Below are 21,712 nucleotides of genomic sequence, written 5' to 3'. Positions count from 1 at the left end.
TGTATTGCTCGTTCAAACGTAACTTTTATTGCGGAATATCCTATAAATTACAGCGGATTCGGGGGAGAATATTCGTCGGTTCTCCGTCAGCCGGCAAAATTTTATGAAAACGGACGCGCAACTCGTTAGGCACTCGCCTTACCGAATCGAAATTCATTCTCGCGATTCGTGTCAGAAATAAAAGACACACGATGATATGTACCTTTGCCGGTCCAACGTACGATTCCTCGCGAATCTGCAATTTCATCGATATCCTAGGTGAAAAGCTGTTCCACCGACGATCGTTCCGCGAGTAAACCATTCCGAACCGAGAGTTAGCGAAAAAAACGAGTGCTTACGAAATCGCGTCGAACGAAATTTCCGATATACGCAACCGCGAAACGCATCAAACGTGCAAAGAGAGCAAAATCGCAGAGTGCGAAACGACAGATGACGCGCGACCGATCGTGTCTGCGCTCCCGTCGGTCCTTCATATTTACGATGAAATCGGTTATTTTGCCCGTTTCAGTGGAGGAACTGGAATGCCTGGCCACCTGGAAGGAGGGCAGCAGCCGTTACCTGGTGGGCCGTTTACATCACGGACACGCGTCCAGTAACGAAGATCGATACCGATGCTTCGTCTACGAGAAGGCCGGCCAGACAGTGCAGAGTAATCTACACAGAGCTGCCATGGGCATAGGAGCCATGGATCACGATGTCGGTTTACAGAGTGGACCGGTGCCCGAGGGTGCGGCCGAGATCTACCGGGTGGCACAGAGCGGTGACGCCACTTGCAACGGTCTGTTCAGCCCTATGGAAGGATCTCGAACCATGACGCTCATGAAAGGTACGTGGGTTTCCGAATACGATTGATTTTCCAGAGAGATCTTCCCTTCGAGTAAATTGTCTCGAATGAATTTAGCTGCACGATAAAGATAGATAATTCTTTAGGTAATTCGTCTTTGAGTATTTGGAGAGGAGAAGGAGAATCGTTCGTTACGGATGACGTTTACTTGCGTGAAAGAATTACACGAAGAAGGCGTATTTTCCCAAGTTGTATTCGGAGTTTAACGATTAGGTTAAATTTGGCGTCAAGGCAAACGAGTACGGCGGGAATAAGGTCAGGTTGCGAAATGCACGAGAAAGCTCGGGAGAAAAGAAGGAAAACCTGTATCGTCGGAGGAGGAATCACGGTCTGAAAAATTTAGCTCTCTCGCAGTGTCATTAACGGGTCGTGTCAAAATGGCGGATCCATAGCGCGAAGAAGGAATATTTACACGCTACTCCACTTCCTCGGTACGGTCCTCTCCTTTCTTCGGCCCTTGCGCGAGCGCGCGCCACCGAACTTTTCCTCTTTTTTTCTCTCTCTCTCTCTCTTTTTTCTCTCTTTTTTCTTCGGCTTGCACTTTCTTCTTCAAGAGTTTGCTAGCCCGTATCTTACTGCGTACAGTTTCACGGCAAACTTCGTTAACGGATTTCACTTGAGTAGATTTGTAGAGTCTTTCGCTTTAAGCGGCGCCCCGCAGCCTCGTCGCGGCGTGGGCGCGCCACTTTCTTCCCCGAATCGTTTTTAGTCGAGCGAGAGTCGCCGACGCGCGGATAAAACTGTCGGTCGAAGGAATGGCGAAGGTAGATGCCGGCAAACGGTCAAGACAAGGGGTTTGCTGCTCGCATACAAGCGCGCCACACAGCGTCGGTTCGCTGCTTGTAAGCACCCGTGTCGTTAATATCTCGATTCTTCTTGTGGAAACGGCACCGGAGAAATAGGAAGGGAGCGACGCCAAGAAACAGCCCGGGAAAATGGATTAACATTAAATCTTTTCCTCTCTTTCTTCTTTCTGCTTGGTTTCCCTCGCGGCTGTTCCCTCTCTCTCTCTCTCTCTCTCCCTACTCTCCCTCAAACCTATTCCTTTTTCTTTTCGACCTGCTTCTCTCTTTCTATTCCTCCCTCTCTCTTCCTCTTTCTCTAGCCGTCGTTGAGTACCTCTAACTGCACCCACAGGCCGACTCGAAAGTTTGTTCAATTAGCCTGGACTCTTCCGCAGAGTCAATACCCCGGGAAAATTACTCGGCTGCGTTTTCATAACTGCTCGAAACGTGCGGTTTAACCAGCGAAAGGGAACTTAGCTAGCCGAGGCCGTAGACCAAGTCCGAGACAGGGAGAGATGTCTTGAAACATGGAGGAGAAGAGCCGCCTCCGAACCGTGTTCCATGCCACGAGGCCCTTCCCGAATAGGCAATTACCTCGGCGAACCTCTGCTCGTTAATCGAACGGACGTGCTCCGAAATTTCCGGTGGTAAGCTACGTTCGATAATATTTGGACAGAATCGACTGGACAAATAAAATCACCTGATCGGTGTGCTGTCACACGAGACAACCATATCCCTTCTCTGATTTCATATCGTTCTAACCTAATGAAATTAGAGGAAATTGGAAAGAGGCGCAACAACCACCAGTTATACGTGGAAACTTTCAACGTATACCGATTAACGGGCAGATTTCTGAGATTTTACAAACTATAATTACTGATTTCGTTAAAAGTTGGAAGGGAGTGAAGTTAGTTGCGAGCTCGGCGCGTCACTCCGCTTCGTTATTGACGAGCTGGAACTTCCACGTAGCTCGGAACATAAATATTAGAAATCAATCGCGACATCGGCGGATCTCTTTCAACGTTCTGGGCTGAATCGTTTGCAGTCAGCCCGATACGACGGAGTTACAAATTCAACTTTCCGTCAGATTTTTATCGGTGTCGTTAAAATGCAGATTGGCAATACACGACGGGGAACGGGAAAAATAACGGAAAGGGTCGACGCGGACGGGGGGATGATGCTAGGGTGGTGAAAAAGGTACGTGCGAAATCGAAGAGAGGGACAGGGAGACAGGGAGACAGAGAGAGTGAGAGAGAGAGATAGCGACGGATTCACGGAGAGTGAAAGAGAACCGAGGAGGGAAAAGGCGGCGCTCGGCTTGATACCACGAAAAGATAAAGGACGACAGCAAGTAAAACAAGGGAAATGCCATTCGATTTTTACGATCGCGGAATTTGTATCTCGCTCGTCCGCGCCGTGGACTTATCGAGGGAGCCGCTGAATTATTTCCATTCTTTTCCAGGCTGTGCAACAATGCTTTTACGTGCCATAAAACTGGCCGAACGTACACTCTGTCAATCCTCCATTCGCGAACCTTACCCCACGCTTCTTTCCTTATCATACTATTCCTTCGGTATTTCTCCTTTGAACTTGCCCCTCATCTCTTCCTTCGGATATCCCCATCTTCGTCGTATTTTCCCATCCTTTTTCCCTATACTTTTTATATCGTGCCTTTTACCCTTCCGTCGTTACAGCCCGGCCATTCTCTTTTTTTCCCTTCTTCGTGTCCCATTCTGGCATCCCATTCTCCGTGCTTCGCGATGTCCCCTCTTTGTCTCTTCCTATCTCGCTTCATCCCTGGCTCTCTTCCGTTCTGCTTGCTCCTTTTTCATCCATCTACCAGCCTATAGACCGCGCGTTCCTCTTGTTCCTTTTTCTCGTTGCTCGTGCTCGCTCCCTCTTTGTTATCCATTTTCCTGCGTCAACCTTTTCCCCTCTACCCAACACCGTCGAAGTGGCTCCTTCTCACGTCCGGATTTTACACCCCCGAGCCAGAAGTGGAATACGTTGCGAAGTTTCTAGAGCGAGAGAGAGAGAGAGAGAGAGAGGCAGGAGACGAAACGCGAATAGAAGGAGAACAGACGAGAGAGAGGGAGAAAGTGGGGAAGGGGTAGCTGTAGTGGACCGGCGAGATACTCGAACGATTCTGTTTCGCTATCGAATACCTGCGTCGACGTTTTACCGGCTGTCGTTTCGTAACGTCGAGGACTTTATGAGCCAGTGTGAGCTGACTGCGAAATTTTCGAAGATCGCCTCCTCCTGTTCGCCTCTTTCGTTCTTCTTCGTCGATCTCCCCTTATTCCCGCTCGCTTAATTCTCGATCTCGTTGAAATGGTCGACGATTCTCGTCGATCGATCGATGCGAGAATGCAAATGTCTGGATCGAACTACGGAAACGTTCGTCTAAAGAGTACGGGATGCGTCTGTTGCCGGTTGAATATTATCGCGATAATTCCGTTCTTACGGCTGTGTTAGACTTCGTCTCTCGACGGCGCTCGACGCGCGACCATCGACCACGATTGAATAGAATTGAAGCAACGATTCCAAGGTCGAGTCGATTACGCTCAAAGTGTGGGGTGGTTGGCCCGCGCCACTCTCGAATATTCTCCATCGAGTCGGCGGAAACGAACCGTTTAAGAGACGCGGATAAAAACGAGAGGCAAACGAACGAACAATCGGATATCGCAAAGTCCGTATTCTAAATACGTTTTAAAACGAAAGGAGCTGTTCCGTTTAACGCCGGTGGGGAAGTTCAAAGAGCGGGAGGGCAACTCGTGGCAACAGTCCAATCAGCATTAAATAAATTGGTTTCCGTACGCTTTCAGTCTCGCCACCCGGCCAGTGCCGATTTCCCAATTGGTTAACCGGCCACTCTAGCGGCGGACTGACCTGGCACACCCTCGACCTGACCAGATCTTACACGTTCCATCCTCGGAACGCTTCCCTGCACGTAACCAGATCGAATAGCAGTTCCTCGAGATTCGAAAACGGTCCCCTAGACGGACAGTACGTTCCAGGTCAAGAAGATCAGGACGTAAAGATCTTATGCAACAGCATCAAACAGTCTAGCGCCGCTCAAGCGATGACGATGACTATGTTGGTCGCGCATTTCACCGTCGGTTGGTGAGTATAAACCGCTTTGGATCGCTAGTACAAAGTTTGTCTATTCTTGCATGTTTGTTTTGTCGTTTGTATGCCACGAGCGGTTAAAAAAAAAGAATAGGAAAAATTTTTATCTTTCTGTAAGGGAAAAAGAAAAAAAAAGAAAGCTAAGGACGCGAACGATAAAAAGGGAAAAAGTTCGAGTCTCCGAATGCAGGAACGAAGAGGAAAAGAGAAAAAGAGCAAAGAACTCTGCCGATAAAAGGAAAAAAGAATACAGTGTTTTGAGAAACGGGTTGTGCCGGACGCGCGCTACAATCGCGGTACCATTGTCAGAGTAAACAGTCCTGTTATTGTTCGCGTGGCGAAACGTTTTACCAGTCTTTTACAGGGCAAAGGAATGTGCGGTTTTTATTCGGTATTCTTCCTGTTTTCAGTCGGAGCGGTTTCATGTGCATGACGTTCTACCGAAGGGACGGTCACGTGATAGAAGTGCAAACCGGAAGCGCCGTTTCAAGGCCGGAAGAAGCTTGCAGCACGCCCCATTTTCAACAGCACAACATACCCTTCCTCACCTTAGTCAGTAAGTACGATAGCGCGTCGTCTCGATATCATCGTTCTTTTATCCCGTTGATTCGTTTCGAATTCGGGTCTGACCACATCTGTCCTTTTCTACTTGGAGAACGCCATCGTGTCGTTTGTGATCGATCTATGCTTCGTAAGCGATACGAATTGTGTCGATGCAGGTGGAAGGTTGTTCTATCTTCTAGATTGTGAAAAAGTACATTGCTCGAAACGATTACGTTGGCAGCCCTATTTGTCTAAACTTCATTTACCGGTACGAAATCTTGGCGATTGAATCGAGTTATCCGAACGCGAACTTTTGTTATACGAGAACGAAAAATCGTAGAAAACGGGAAAAGTCGTCTAAAGTCCAGTTGTATGATCTGTTTGTGCTTCGATGAGTACAATCGATCGAAATGGAACGTTTCCAATCGCTTCCAATCTCACGATTTTGTGTCACTTTGATTTTGATACCTGCTCCTTACTTACGTTTGCGCGTTTCGTTTGAATCATTGCCTTAAAATCAATCTTTATCACAGTTTCGTTCGAATAACACGGCGACATATATATGACTTGTACGTTTCTGTTCGTTTTGTTCGTGCGATAAAGCCACTCGTGGCAACTTTAGTTGCTCCTTATTGTTTTAAACAGTGTAATTACGATTCGTAATTGTGAAATGTAAAAGGCGATCGTCGAATACAGTTTCTCTCGGGTTGAGTCGGTCGTTAGGTCGTTTTGCCGCGGTGCCGTGACGGTAATATCGGGCTCTAGCGAGAGGCAAAAGTTCGATCGCTCTCGAAAGAGTAGGTTGGCCGGTTACGCTCGATTTGCGTGACCCTTGAATTTTATTAGCTCCGTAGAAGAGGGGCAGAGTCCGAAAAGAGAGAAATATCAAGCAAGAAAAAAGGAATGTTGGCTGCCGGAAACTGCCTCCAATGCCGATAAACCCCGGAGAACTCGAGCTACGTGGAAAAGTTTCTGGTAGCGCGCGGCTAGAGGATTTAGTGCGGCAACATAGTTGCCCCTGCTTGGAAAAGCAGGCCGGTGGTGTGAGGCTTGACCGATACCTTTTGTAATTTTCGATCGATTTAGATCGAGAATGTTTCTACGTTTTATTGGCAGAAGGAGCCATGTAGCGATGGAATTAACTCTCGATACCTTTCGAACAACGTTTGGGTAACTCGGAAACCAATCTGACAAGCTTTCCGAAAGAAGAGTGTCGTGCAGTTTGTTTTCTGGTCAAATAGCCCGATCATTACGAAATTCTTATTTACTTTCCTATGCGTAGAAAAAACAACGTTCTTTAAGGGATTCCGTAATTATCAATCGAGAAACAAGACTCCGACGCGATCTACTCGAAGCTCCACGATTATTGTTCTATACGTACTCGTGATATCGCGTAACATGGTATCGTAGTACCATTTTGTATTTGTTGTCAGACTCAACAACTTTGTAATTTTTTATACGTCGTGTACATTCAAAACCCACTATTTTATAAACTGCTACGCGATTGTTCTGAAGTTTCTCATTAACGTTCTAACGACATTGCGAAGAAAGATATGGTTCTCGTTCGATCCTTGCTCGAGGACATTGCTAAAAGTTAAGAGCTCGGTTGATCGAACGAAAAGGAGAAAAACGGATGGAGAAATAGGGCAGCGGTAGCCTCGGCGATTTGTCAAAATCCCATGAACGACTTCTAAGTTATATACCTGTCGTTTGGTCGGGACGGCTACCTCTATAGTTCCTTCGACCGATCGGAATGTGGGCGAGTGTGAGCGTACTTCGACACATACGGTAACACGACGATGTATAGCAGTCGGTGCACGCGTGTATGGCTATGTTATGCAACGGGTGGTAAACGAATCTTCCTGGAGAAATTCAATTTTGTAGGGAGCTGGTGAAGCGCGTCACGAAAATCGTTGAAACCGCACAAATATTTTGTTTCATCGTTTCGACGATGGTTCGTGTGGTTTGGTTTGGTGGCTCTGTTTGCCGATCACCTCTTTCTTCATTTGTTTTTTGTTTCTGCATTTGTTGCCAGTTCGAGGTGTATCGTGACCACAGGCCGGGGGTTATTCTTTTTTTAATCGAACCGTTGCGGTTTCGCCCTTTTGATTCTCGTGTCAAAAGCGCTTTATCCGTCGATCTTTTTGCATTGTAAAAACGTGTCAGGATCTTCATTGATCCGTAAGTACGTCGCGCGACGTGTTCCACGAACCACGTTCAAATTTACCATAATTCCCGCTTTAAAATTCATAAATTGGCCGTTAATAAATCACCGTGACGAATAAACGACGCGAAGATATTTTGTGCGAGCCATCCGAATGTCGGGACGATAAAGAACGGGAGAATTCCTTTTCCTACGTACAATGTGTCTTTAACTATTCTCTGGTACACATCTGTATCACTTTCTATTTTCCCTGGTTCGATATCCCGGTGAAAACTTTTCGTTTTCTACGGATCCGCGTCTCCCGTCCTGTGAAATATTCTTTGAAAATTTTCAAAGAAAATATCCCACGTAGCCGGTTCATTCGCGTAGCTTCCCATCTACAAGTGCAGCTGATACGAATGCAAGCTGCGATATACGTCTGGTTGGTCACAACGAAAGATCCTAGCCCTGCGACGATCCACCTTTCCGAACTAGCTACCCTTATCCCAACACCTTCTTCGTCCTACACCTTTCTCTCCACTTTTCGTTCGTAGTCTCCTCTTGGCCGCAACTTACACATCTTCGGGGAATGCTCGGTTCCCCGAAGGGTCGGGTTTGTAATCCCGTGGGAGTTATTGGATTCGGTTTGATCCAGTATTCGTTCGCTCTACCTCCCTATTCGATCTCCTCGCCTTCCTCTAACGGTCTGGCCAGCTTCGATTCCGAGAAAGCACGCTTCCGATTCTTTTCTTTCTTCTTTTCTTATTTTTTTAACGAGATCCGTGTTACTAAAGCTAATTAATCGCAAAGCCCCACGATTGCGTCACGAACAGCATTACTTAGCTTGGAAACGCGTATTGGGAACTGCTTCCTCCGACGTAACTTCGCGGTAAGGTGAGACGAATTCGTTGAAACTGGTGAAAATTCAAAAACCCACGGTTCGCGGTCAAAGTTTCGTCGCGGTTCTACGACGCTGTCAGATGATAAAATTATAATCGTCCGAAAATTGAAGAGAAAGTTTGCGGCCGGGTTCGAATCGATCAAGCGGAATCCAAGTTTCGACTTGTACGAAGGATCAGGAAGTTTCGCCAAGTAATTCGCTGGAGTTTCTGTCCAGAGACTCCGGACCGACCAAAAATTCGTTGCCCGTAACCGCGTCCGTGGGTACGTGTAGCGCGCGATAGATCATTCGTTTCACAGGGAAAATGCTTTCCCAGAACTGTTCCCGTTCCTCCTCCTGTAGCCATAAGCTATACAATATCCGCCGGTGCAATAAAGTGGACCATCCACCAGCCATCCATCTTTTTTCGTAGCTCGCAAGCTTCCTTTCGCTTTCTTCTTCCTTCGCCTGCTGTTCCACCTCTCTTCTTCCATCTCTCTTTCTTCAGCTCGTTTTCCTCCTCGTCCAAAGTTTTATGAGCAGCCGCGTAGAGACGCGGCCAACGACACTGGTATTCCGTCGACGGCGATGAATTACACCTTCGGAAGAAGAAGGTTTCGTGGATTCGGCCGGCTCAACGAGAACTTAGGCGTTTCGGTTCTCGTGTGCGGGCAGGAGTTTGAGATTAGTCGCGAATTTGTCGTTGCGAATAACGGTAAATGTACGAGGAGGACGATTTACCGCAATAATCGTCTTTATCGTGTACTCGCTGGCTTATAGTTTTACGTCCTGTTCATCAGGTTGATTGCGTGACGCGAAATTGCGCGGATTATGGCGCCGAGATTTCTACGATCGAAAGTTTCTACGAGGATAAACGCAGGAGGTAGGAACGATTGAGTAGAAAAATATCGTTTAACTGTATATATCTATCTGTAGAGGAATTTTATTTGATTAAATAGATTGAATGGTGTATTTATATATGGAAGCCGGAAATGTTCGATTTATGAATGTTTCGAAGCTAGAATGTGGAAATGGGATTTGTTGGCGATGTAAGTCGGAAAGAACAGCGAAAAGCGATTTGACGAAAACAAGTTGCTGGAATTCGCAAATAGAGCGATTTGCATTTTAACTTGGAACAAAGTGTCTCGACTATGGTCCGTGTTCTCGCGGATAACTCCATTGAAATAGAAATTCGCCCACCTTTCCACTTATCCGGCGTAACAGAGTTGTTTATTCTTGGCGCGCGAAACAGCTTCGACGCGTAAATAATTAGGGCAATTTGCGGGTCGATTTTGTTTCGCCCGGCGAGACAAGGGGTCTTAATGGCTGGTGCAGAGACGCGGGGCAATCACGAAATTCCATTTTGAAGTTAGATTGATAGGGATCCACTAAGCGTAATAAGAGGCGGCAGAGAATTCCTGCGGGATGGCTCGAAGTTGTAAGAGGTCCGAAAGCAAAATCATCAACTGGATGAGTGAAACGATTGTAAGCGGCGGCGATGGTGTAAGTGCACTCACGACATCGGATATAACGAGCACGAATCCGGCCAATTCGAAGTTACACGAGGGTAAGAAGCAAAGTCTGGAATTGATCGTGAGTGAGTGGAATAGAACCGGAGAGAAATGAATCCCTTGGGAAGCGTAATGTTCTTCGAGAGCGAGCCCATTTCGCTTCGTGCCCGTACTCCAATAAAAAAATGCCCCTTAATGAAGAATAAAGCGAAACAATTTGAAAAGATAGAAGGGCCGTGAGTAACGATAAATATATTCGACGTGGAACGTGAACGATGCGGCCATTAACGCATTGCGTACACCGTTTCTCGAACATGCCAGCGAAGTAATCCAGACGAAGAGTGTATATATGTTTACTCTTTTTCAGTTTTATAGATTTCCTCTTTTTATCATTTTTTTCTTTTCTGCTTTTTCTTTTTTTTCCTTTTTCCTTTTTTTATTTCTTTTCTCTCTCTCTCTCTCTCTCTCTCGAGCAGCTAACACGTCGAATAACGATGGAATCGAACGATTGTTTAAAATGTTGGCGCGTGTATTACATAACTGCGGGAAGAACAACGGCAAAAGGAATGGGAGAATATCGGGGTCGCAGCGTCTAACGAGCTCGAATCCCCAAGCAATTAAGTTTTCACGGAGTGGTAACGTTGTCTTCGCTTTCTTCAGAGATACTAGGTATCCTAGAGGAATTTATAGAGCCGATTCCAGACACCAAGAAAATTAAACAAATTGATGTAGGAAAGTTGAGGTTTATTTCTCAAGTTAGAAATTATTTAATTATTGAAATGCCTGGGAGCGTACAAACCCGATTTCAAGTTGCTTTTCGAACGTGGAACGAAAGAGACAAATGATTATTAAAAGTATTTATCAATAGCGTTTCGGCAGCTGTATTTACACAAATATAGATAGCTACTACTACACACTGTGATAGCTACTATTTTGATAGATACTACTATCTATAGATTAAATCACGAACGGATCGAAACGTGTTCGTTCTTGAACATTGTGCTCTAATTCGATGGAAACGCGAGATATAAATTTACTTTATCGACAACCGATCCTGATTAATATATCTAATTGTGCGTATATGTAAACTTTAGAAAAACACTGATTTAGAGGTTTACGTTTGTCTCAATGTTCGTGTTTCCCGTGAAACGTATAAAAATGCACGGCTGACTGTCACGAATTCGTGGAAATATCCGCATAAAAAAGGGCGTCGGTCAACAACAAAGCCGGACTGTAACGAGGAGGAAAGGGCAGCAGCGGTCGACGCGCAAATCAAATTCGCTGCAGGTGGTTCGACCGAGTCGCAGCTGAATTTGTCACTCGCAGGCTCCGCGGTTTTTTGTTTAATTGATTTATGGTACCACACGGTGATGTAAAAAATCGGCGTGACGGGCGTACGCGTGTCGCGACGATACGCACCGCGGTGCCATTATAAATCGCTTGTCCCTGACGTCATTATCCGCGGCCGGTTCAAAGGTGTTCCAGATTCGGATTACGTTCTCGGACGTTCGAGTGCGATTGAAATTCTAGCGATTTCGAATTTACCGTGTTAAACGTTTGATCGATAATACAGAAACGTAGAAATTTGTATATAAATTGAGTAGAACAGCGGTTGGAAATTGTTGGAGAGCGATACGTACAGAATCGATGGAAATATAGGTCACCGTGATAGTACTCGAGTTCTTATTTCAGCCGTGTAAATCATGAAATTACCATAACGTTTGAAATTACGATCGGTCAGCCAGCTCGAACTCTGCATTGCCTTTATTAATTCGTTGTTTAGAGATGGAGGAGTTCACGGTGCGGACTATAAACCTTTTTGATCGCTGGGCGTACTATTTACAACCTCATTGAGCGTTACGTTTCACGAAAAACCGTAATAGCCGTCGAAAGTTAGCGGCGGCACGGTGTTAACCGTCGACGATATCTCTTCATCTGGGTCTCGGTCTCGCTCTTTCGACGAGCAGCGGCACGAAACGCGATCGAAATTTCGCGTGTTTGCAGATCGGCTCGGGGAATGGCTGCCATTTTTCAGGCGAAAACTTGGCCGCCCTTTCCACGTCGGCGTGACTCTTTGAAATTTACAAGTCGACGTCGAATTGGCTAATACGCCAGGCGCCTTTCAGCTACTTTATCCGCTCGATGATCGAAATAAATCTCAACGGTTATGTTTCCATGCTTGAAACAAAACGGCGTAAGCAACCAAGTTGTATAACTTGGATGGATGTAATATCGGGACGAGTGGATCGAGCGGGAAAATTCCTTTTGTCGCGGTGTAAACACGTCCTGATTAAAATGTAGTTAAACGTCGATTATGGAGATATCGGTGGAGGCGATAGGACCGTGGAAAACAAACGAAAAAGAAAAAACAGTGATACGAAGGACGGAGGAAAGGGAGTATAGCAGGGTGGGTAACGATAGAGAGAAAAAGAGCGTTTGAAAGTTGAACACGGCTGGCTAGTTAAGCGGCGCAACGGCGGTCAACCGTTGAATATATTATATTTTTAAATCATCGACACGCTGACTGCTTCCGTGCGCTGGCAGAAACATGGCCGCGTGTCTAGATACCCGTGTTGGAACGTGTTGTAACTACACGCGAAATCTATGTGACGTGTCCCTGTATACAGGGTGTTCCATATTAATTTCTAACCGGATATATCTGGGAAAATTGTATAGACCGAAAAAGCTAAACGCCTACAGACTAAAACTGGCCGAGCAGAAAATTCGTGGATAAAACTTGATACGTACACGTGCCAACAATATTTCGAGCTTAACGTTGTTCTTCACAACGAAACCCGTACTTTTTCCTTGTTTGTATCCCTTTAATGTCTTTAACGAAAGAAAGAGATGAAACGAATTTGATCAAGCTGACGATTAAAGGAACTGTTTGACGAAAAAAAAAAAAAAAAAAAAGGAAAAGAAAAAAAGAAAAAAGAAAAAATGAACATTGTATGTAGTAATTGGCGCTATAGATGGACGAACGATCGACCAATTGCAATCCCTTTCTCTCGAGCTTTTCGTTTTTCCCCATTTGCTCTTTCCGTTCCGATGAATTTTTTCGGTTTGATCGTCTTTTGGGACAGTCCTCGATATCGTTTTCACTTTTCTGTTCGGCTTTTCTCGCACTTTTATTAGTCCACTCGATGAAGACAAAAAACTTTTACGAACGAAAAACCGGAAAATCTGCTTGAAATTCAAACGGACAGGTATACATTTGACAGAATCATTGGTCTTTCAGAAAATATTTAGTATCCTATCGGATATCTTGGTACACGCACTAACTGGCAGAGACTTAAGCGCACGCGGAGGCAATCGTTCGGCAATTATCGGTGAAATAATCAGCCGAAAACGGCCGACCCTTTTTCGCCGCGAGAGACTCGTTCCTGCGCCCGGGAATAAAAAGTCGCGTTGAATTTCTTGGTCGGCTTTAATACGCTGCGACACGGACCACGGAGGCGGCAAGGGACTCGAGAGGGTGAGTCGACAACGGTTTCGAAAATTTACGATTCTCTCGTTATTAAAGCAAGGTTGGGAAAACCGCGTGGCTCGCTGTTTAAAGCGGCAGCTTTGGGCATTAATTCGATTCGCTCTCGTTTCTCCTCTCGCCCTGGCTTTTTCCTCGTTTGTTTTCCGGCCATCAGCTACGACAGTTTATAAAAAGCGACGGGTCTATCCAGAGGCGGCGCGCACACACCCGTTCCCATTTTTGTTGTAATGCTGTAATAATCAATAGTACGCCGCCACTAAATCGTATAACCCAACCTCCGTCAATTTAATCGAGACAACGGAAGCACGTACCGGTTCTACGTGAGTTCGTGCGCAGCCCATGCACCGGGTGTCGTTATCGAATCGATTTTTATCTCCCCGTCGTATATTTTCCCTCGAAAAAATCCGCTACCGGAATGTAAACAGCGGTTTAGAGATTTTTATCGAAACGTGGAAGAGAAACGTCTGATATGGTTCGCGTTTTCTAATCAAATTTGTCGACGAAAGATGATTCGATCCGATCGAAAATCGATGTGATTAACGTTACAGTCGTTTGTCCTCGTCTGCTCTCGCGATAAAGGATTTTAGAGATGGTAGATATATATTTTGGAAATCGTTGATGTTCTTTGTCGTGAACGGTCATCGAAGAGCTTGAAAAAATCGAATCGCGTTCCCACGGAATGAAACGATTGGCAGTTCGCTTTGGTCGGTAGGAGGGACGAATGGAAAAAAGTAAAAAATTGTCGCGATCATCGGTGTTAACGCGCGACGATGCGTACGTTTCACTGGTCGATCCGCGATCCAACAACGCTCGGCTCGAAATTTGAATAATGAAAAAGGAATCGAATTGCTTCGCGGAACGATGTTACGCTGACAATTACGCGACACAGATAGCCGCAGGTTTGTATTCCCGTATATGCGACCCGCGTGAATGCTTCGCGTGCTCGCGCACCAACGCATCTAGCAATTTTAATCCGTCGCGTGTGTTTTCGCGTTTACGATACATCGATAAAGCCATGGTACTTATGGCTACGATTTCTTTCGTTGCCTTAATGCTGTTTGCCAAGAATATTACGTTTCTATTAGCCGGGCGGCTGTAACGCGAATGGAATTGTTCCTACGTGGAAACAGCGTAACTAGCTCAAGATTGCGTAAGCACTGTGATTTTCAATCGTTAAGAAGCCATAATATCGAATCGCAAATTCACAAATCGACAAGTACAGTTACAAGTAGGGTAACTTCTTTTTTTACCCCGCTGCGTTCTTTAAATCATTTTATCCAAATCGTAGATGGATCGGAGATGGTGAAATTTACCTGGAAACTCAACATTATCAGTGTCGTCATTCGTCTCTTGGAAATCGAGGAGTAACTTACGAAAAGCGGAGCAGATCGATTTGAGTTCAGAGTTCTCTTCCATGTTAGAGTGTACGGCAGGAAATAAATGCCAAGGCGTATAATATATATGTGAAAAAAAGCACGGGATGAGGAATAAAGGCAAAATGGGGGCGCGCGCGCGGAGATATTCAAAACTTACACGGGATTTGTTTGTTCCTAGTTGTACGACGAACCTCGTTAAGACTCGGAACCATCGTAAACGAACGTAAACGAACGGAACCGGTACTGGTATCTGTCCTGGACTTACTCTCCGAGGGCAAGGACTCTTGACCTTTCCTTTCTCCGTGTTACGGAGCACAGGAGACAGCAAAGAAAGAGAAATAGAAGGCGGATAATCTCTAGTAATGTCTTTTATCTGGTCGTGGTTGGAATTTCGTCCAAGTTACAGAAAGTGGCTAGAATTCTTTAGTGAGGTTCGTTCGTGAAAATATCAAATTGCATAAACATTAGCAATCTGCTAAAAGTTATTGCTAGGAAGATGTCATTGCGGAAACCAAAGATATAAAACTGGAAAGACATCATTGGGAGACTGAAGACGATGTTGTACTCCGAAGCAACCAACTTTCACCGCGTCTATACGATTGTACTCCTAGAGAGACAGAGTATTAAAAATACGTTGGAGACGTAAGGAAGATCGGTCAAACCAGAACCGAGTGTGGCGTGTTATCGATAACGTACGTTTGTTCGCATACAGAACGTTAGTTCCGGTCAGACTGGATCGAGTTTCTACGCCGTGAATTGTACCGGCGCACGTTTCGCGGTAAGAACTTGAAATATAGGCTATATGCATTGTGGTTCCGTGTCTCTCGAGGTTATGCACCATAATTCATCGTAGTGCGGTCGTAGGAGCTGACAAAAAATGCTCGCGAAAACGTGTGCCGAGGGGCCTGCTGCTCGTCTTGGTCGGCCATCTTGATTTCCCTGACGTTGGAAACTTCGATTATCTCGGTATGTCAGCGTTGTAAATGGGAGAAGCTTGTCCAGGATGCATCGCGGCGTCGCCCTCTTATTTTTCATTTTCGTCCCGCCGAGATTGAAAATCATTTTCATTTTTGCCTCACGCGACTGCACAATAGGACCGTAAAGAAAATGAGTCGACGCGCGGTTGCCCGTCGAGTCAACCGTCGAGTCAACCGTAGAGTCAACCGTCGAGTGGACCGCTTTATGTGGAAATTTCATTCGGAGAAAGGCACTTTGGCGAAATTTCGTAGGGAAGGTTACGCGTTGGAGGCCGGAATTGGCCGAATTCAAGCAGGATCTCGTATCAGAGTGGGTAACGTAGCGAGCAACACGCCGGATAAGTGAAAAATGAACCGAGTTAAAGAACCGGCCGCAATAACGGAAGAAAAATGAGAACAGATACGCGAAAGATATGGTAATGCGGCGGAGGAAGAGGTTCCTACTGGTATTTCTACGTTGTTGCTAAACGTACGACTAGTCTTGATTTTGGGGTCTCGGTGACCGGTTAACAGCTTTGTTTGTTTCCACCGAATGATCGGACAACGTTAGAGTTGGAAAAATAACGCGACTATAGAACTAGCAGCTGATTGAATAGGAACCCTCGAAGTAATCGATATGACGACGTCGAGAATTTTATTTGCTTTGAAACGATAAAATAAGAGATAGCCTGCCTTTTAACCTGTCGATAAACAAAATAAGAAAGAAGACGAAGAAAAGAGTTTTTTTTAATATCCATCAAATTCTTCGCGTCGATTTCACGATTATTCGTTCTCGAGGCAATTAACGATCGTGTTTGTTCTCGAAGTACTCGGGTTCGCGGAAAGGGAGAGAGGAAATTAAAACGATAGGGCATAGGAAAAAGGCGTGGAAGCCGAAGGAGGTAAACCCCCGAGCGTGGGAGGTATAACAAGGGGTTTGGAGAGTAGTCTGGACCCTCGGCTAGACTCATTTTTCATAAGTTCGAAAAACACACCCGGGGCAGTTGGTGCGTAAATTTGAATTTCTCCGTGGCTACGACGGCATGGCTCGGGCGCCGTGACTGTTCCTCGAGGGAAGGGGCAGCCTGGAAGGGCCATTGAGCATATGGCGCGGAATTTCGAACGACTTTTTTCTCCCTCTTTCCTCGCCGCTACCTTCGTTCTACCCCAGGAAACCCGTTGGAATACGCGGCTTGCGAAAACGCCGTTTCTCCTTCTTATTGAAGCTGCCATTCCCCTACCGTGGCCATCGTATCAGCGATCGCACTTTGCTTTAACCCATAAGCGACCATCGATGGACCGTCGAAGCGTTACCTCGCCTGCGTTATGACGGGGCAGTACGAGAATAAGCGACTAACGTTTCAAGGAAACGCGTTTCCCATTCTTCGTGCGGACATATCACTTAAACCTTCTCCCTTTTGGGGCACGTGATTTGTTTACGGAAACTTTTCAAAACTTTGCAGCATGGAAACCAGCAGCTCGATATGGATATCGTTCGGTGTGGTTGGTACTCGACATTCCATTAATCTTGTCGACTCATCCGTGAAAACGATACTTTTCAGCAATGTAAATATCGTTGAATATTTACCTATGTTTTCAATCATGGATTAGCGTTTCATGCTCTTCGTTCGATCCCTCGAAAAACTCCTATACCTTGTAAATACAAATGGATCGTACAATGATGTTTCACGGAATCGATCGACAAATTTTTCTCGTGCAACATATTCCAAGCATGTCCGCGCGTGATTATACAGAAATTATATAGAAATTGGAGGATGTAGTAATTATCGGTGTGGCGAATTATTAGATTAAATTAATCGTTGATTAAAACGCGAGTTACAGTCGGCCGTTTAATATTAATTTCGAGGTACCATTAACATAGGTTTAGGGTCGAAAGGACAAGCAATTGGCGTACGAACATATATTTCGCTGTACGCGATTCGTCGCCAACGTTCGACCAGATCGCGTGGAACGCATGCCGAAAATCGATCGAAGCAAAAGGATATGCTAACTCGTTTGCAAGTTAAACAAATAACCGTAACGTTTTGCACTTGTGAAACGTCACGATCAAGTTTAGCCGATCCGTGACAAATTTTTCGAATCGCCGCACCGTGGCATTTTCTAATTGTTCACATCCTTGTAGTCAATTTAATGGTTCGATACCAAACGAAACTGGCGAACGTTATCAACTCGTGGAGCAACACGAACGATTCCATAGTAGAAATTCATCGGTGCTCGTGTTCGAATCTTCGGGACCAGATGAAAATACAATTGCGCTAACAGAGAGAGAGAGAAAAGAATAGGAGGAGTGCGATGTCGCGGTGTTGGAGAAGATAAACGATAGACAGGCTGTTGGTGCGCGAACTTTCTCGTAATAGGTATATCTGGCCGTTTTGTCTAGACACGCGCCAAAACTGGAACTAGTCTGTGTACAACAGCGACGGGAAACCGTCTCGATAACACCGCAACTCGATCTCGAGCGTTGCCGGGTCCGTGTTAGCCCGCATTTCCGGGTGTCTCCGCGCGTATCCATGTTCTCGGCGCGTACATCCACCGGCACACGTCGGTGTCGATACGCGTGCACGTGCACGTGCACGGGAGTGAACGTGTGGCCGCACCAGGGCGAGAACGCATTCGTCATTGTTTTACCCGTGGAAGCGAGATCCACGAGAAAGAGGGACGCGGCTGGTTGCGCTGTCAGCCACCGCAATTCCCCGAAGGGTTCCACCGTTACAAGCTTCCCATAATCGAATACGAAGCTCTGCCGTTTTCGAAAACGCGGCTCGAAAACGGCCAGTCATTAGGCGCGTTTAGAACGAGCTCGGTAGAAACTGGCTCTCGAAGGAACATCGATTCGCTGGTCGAGTGGCATGATCCAGGTCGTACCGATAATGCTTCGCTTCGTGAATTATTGGAATGCGATAAGCGGTGATTAAATAATTGCTGCTCCCGGCAAGGAAATTAACGCGATAACAGGGGAAATAACGAGAATCGTTCGTCCTTATTTTGCGCCTGCTTTGTAGAATGATTTTGAATATATTTGAATATCGATCGTTCGACGTTCGAGTAGTCGGTAAGCTGCACGAAACGCAACAGGATTCTCCGAGGAGCGGAAGCGCATTTGCCGAACGTCTTAGGAACGTCAAGGGGCGGCAGGTAGATTCAAAAACGGTGAAAATCGCGAGACAGGAGGCAACGGAGGACGTTCATCGTGGATGATTGCGTACAATGCAACCGCGTAGGCGCAGCAATCCCTCAACTTGTCACTTACGTCCTCTCGTCGTGTACGGTCTCCTACCTTTTTCCACCCTCTTCGAACGAACAACAGGCTTCCTATCTTCCGTGGCAAGCCTTTCATTCAACGGTAACAACGACGTCGTTGTTGTCGACGACGACGACGACGACGACGACGGCCTCCTTTCATCCGCTGAGCCGTCTCACTCCAGAAACTCGCCGTAAACGCCAACGAATGCGACTTTCGAAGGCGAGCTGACCTTCGACCTTGCGGAAAGTTCAGCAAAGTGGATGGGCGCTCGCTTCCATCAAGGTCGAAGTCGTTCGAATTAATCCGCACGATCGAATTCGCTTCTACGAGTACGACGTCGAATAATAGGCTGGACAAATTGCATGGAACGGCGGCCGACTACCTGCCAGCAAATAGCTGCAGAACGAACCGTTTTACCTGCGGAAGGGGTACAACGTTCGAGGATTAGACGCGAGGTAGTAGCTTCACCGAGAAGAAGCGTAATTCTCGTGCTTTACCGTTCGAGGACTATGGAGAACGACGGAACAATTCTTTCGAGATTGTTCGTCGAACACACTAATATAACGATCATGATCGATCACGAGGTAAACCCTAACGCGGAATATCTTATTTTCTGCTTCCTATTATGCTCGCTGGAAACTATATTCCCGATACATTTCGCGTCTTTTCTATCAGAATTCCCCGTCCAAGCATGCATTCGCGATAACGCAAAAAACATCGAATTAACATCGAATCGTCAATTAACTCGTTGCCACTCCCACGCGGAAGTCCGCAAACGAATACAATTAATGAAACGTCGATGGAACGAACGATAACGATTTCAATCCGAAATCATCGTTTCATCAAAAATGATTCTCCTCTATTTCGTGACATTCCATTTCAATTAGGATTTTCCTCTGCAGCGATTCGTATTCACGTTCACCGCAAAATCTTTTTGCATTTTCTACCGTATCCATTTATTGGTATAGTTCGTTTAATTTCGTTGAAATTAAAATAAATTCAGCCTCGCCACCCTCTGCCCCCCCTCCCGCGCTAATAAAGAGCATGTACACGTCGGTTAATTAGCGAGCCGCCGTTGCATCCGGGTCTCGATCCGAAAACATTCATTTTCCGAGATAATGTGTTCGCCCGTAACTTGTTACTAATCGTCGATACGTGCTCCACCAGTTTATTATAATTAGGATTACGCTCCGGGTCTAGCGCGATGTCGCGATCATCGAAATATTTATACCGACGATCTTGTCGGGAATTAATCTGCGATGAGATTTATGGAATTGATTTATGCGAATGCTAAGCGCATTATAATGTCGCCCTATCGAGATAATCCTTTGATACTTGGCCCGTAATTTTCTACGTACAAATAATTCCGTTGATTCGCGTTGTTCGCGTGTATTCATGTTTCGACGATTTAGGCTCGTCTGACTTACAAAATTTTCAACCGATGCGTCGTAAGAATTTTTAAAACGTGCAATTTTTTGGTCAGGACCGCGGATCTCGTTTCTCTTGGATCGTCGGATATAAGCAACAATAACCGGAATTTTAATAACCAATTTATGCGTGGAAAGAAATGGAAAAGGTTAAAAATTGTTGGCCTTATCGGATAAACAAATCTTTCCTGTTTTCGATCGTGCTAGTTTCGATTAATAAACATGGTTGATGGCGATACGCGCTCGAGTAGAAACGGAGATGGAACGCTGGACAAGCGGCCCGCGGCGATCGGCAACCGGAAATGACGTGACGTACGGAGGCGAACTATCGTCGCTACTATTGAACAAACTCGCACTTTTTTCGATTTCTCGTCTCTGCTTTTACACCCCAAACCCGTGCTGCTCGACCGATGCAGAAGCGTGATTTCTACGATTGAAATCATCGAAACTTTTAATTTAAAAAGTTTCTAATTTAGAAATTGATAACATCTTTCTTGTTTAGTGCTCTTGAAAGACATGTAAATGTATCAGCCTTTTCACTGTTAAATTTCCACGACTCGAACTTCTAGCACAGTTGCTTGCAAACTCTAACGAATCAAATCCACGTGACATTTGAAAGCATCGTGCTTCTTTCACGCTTCCATCGAAAGATGGGGAAATCATAGTTTCGTCAAGGAAGAATCGGACAGTGTCTAAGGAATCGACGAGAAAATAGAAAAAATAAAGGAACGACTGCTCTCTTCGATCGGTCGATCAAGCGAAACGTGATCGACGTAGCTGACCAATTCCGTGTTAGGGAGGAATTGTGAGTAAATTAAAGGAAAACAATTGTCGTGGCAGGTTCCTTCCTCCTGCCATTCTCTGAGCTGTTTCAATCTCGAACAGCTATATAGTGAAATCGGTCTTCCTTGGACCTAATAAACGTCAATAGTGCGTATGGAACAGGCAATTCTAAGGTGTGTGTGTGTGTGTGTGTTCAACACGTTGATTTCTCTTCGATTCGACTTATTACGGACGAAGCATCGACTTTTTCCAGATATTACGTGACGACGGACGAGTTCGGTATTTTCCGCACAACGGAGAACGTATTTTTATGTAATCTTGTCTTCCTCCACTAAAATTGCAACATCCATGCACATTCCTATCTTTATGAACGCAATTAATGAAATGGAACTTAAGTAGAGATTTATTTCACCTATTAAATATTACACCTACTTTGGATATTCTTTTATATACTTTTACAAATTATGTACATTCTGTGCGTGCATCTTCAAGCTTCTGGTAAATACATAAAAATTCGTAGCCCGCTTATTATTATTTGAAATATTATTTGAAATATTATCAACTTTATAATAGGATACCATTA

General features: G+C 45.5%; 1 protein-coding gene across 3 annotated transcripts in view; it reads left to right on the top strand.

Moving 5' to 3' along the window:
- Nucleotides 1-21,712, top strand: part of LOC132915542 (uncharacterized) — a 265,049-nt gene that overhangs the window by 217,551 nt on the left and 25,786 nt on the right. For all 3 annotated transcript variants that reach the window (XM_060975410.1, XM_060975409.1, XM_060975408.1), the window contains 3 exons: nt 509-826; nt 4,455-4,752; nt 5,169-5,314. In XM_060975410.1, coding sequence (XP_060831393.1) covers nt 509-826; nt 4,455-4,752; nt 5,169-5,314 — 762 coding nt within the window. The remainder of the gene's footprint in view (nt 1-508; nt 827-4,454; nt 4,753-5,168; nt 5,315-21,712) is intronic.

Source organism: Bombus pascuorum, chromosome 17 (assembly GCF_905332965.1).
Source record: "Bombus pascuorum chromosome 17, iyBomPasc1.1, whole genome shotgun sequence".
NCBI lineage: Eukaryota > Metazoa > Arthropoda > Insecta > Hymenoptera > Apidae > Bombus > Bombus pascuorum.
The sequence above is the reverse complement of the archived record's forward strand: the minus strand, read 5'-3'. Positions and strand labels throughout refer to the sequence as shown.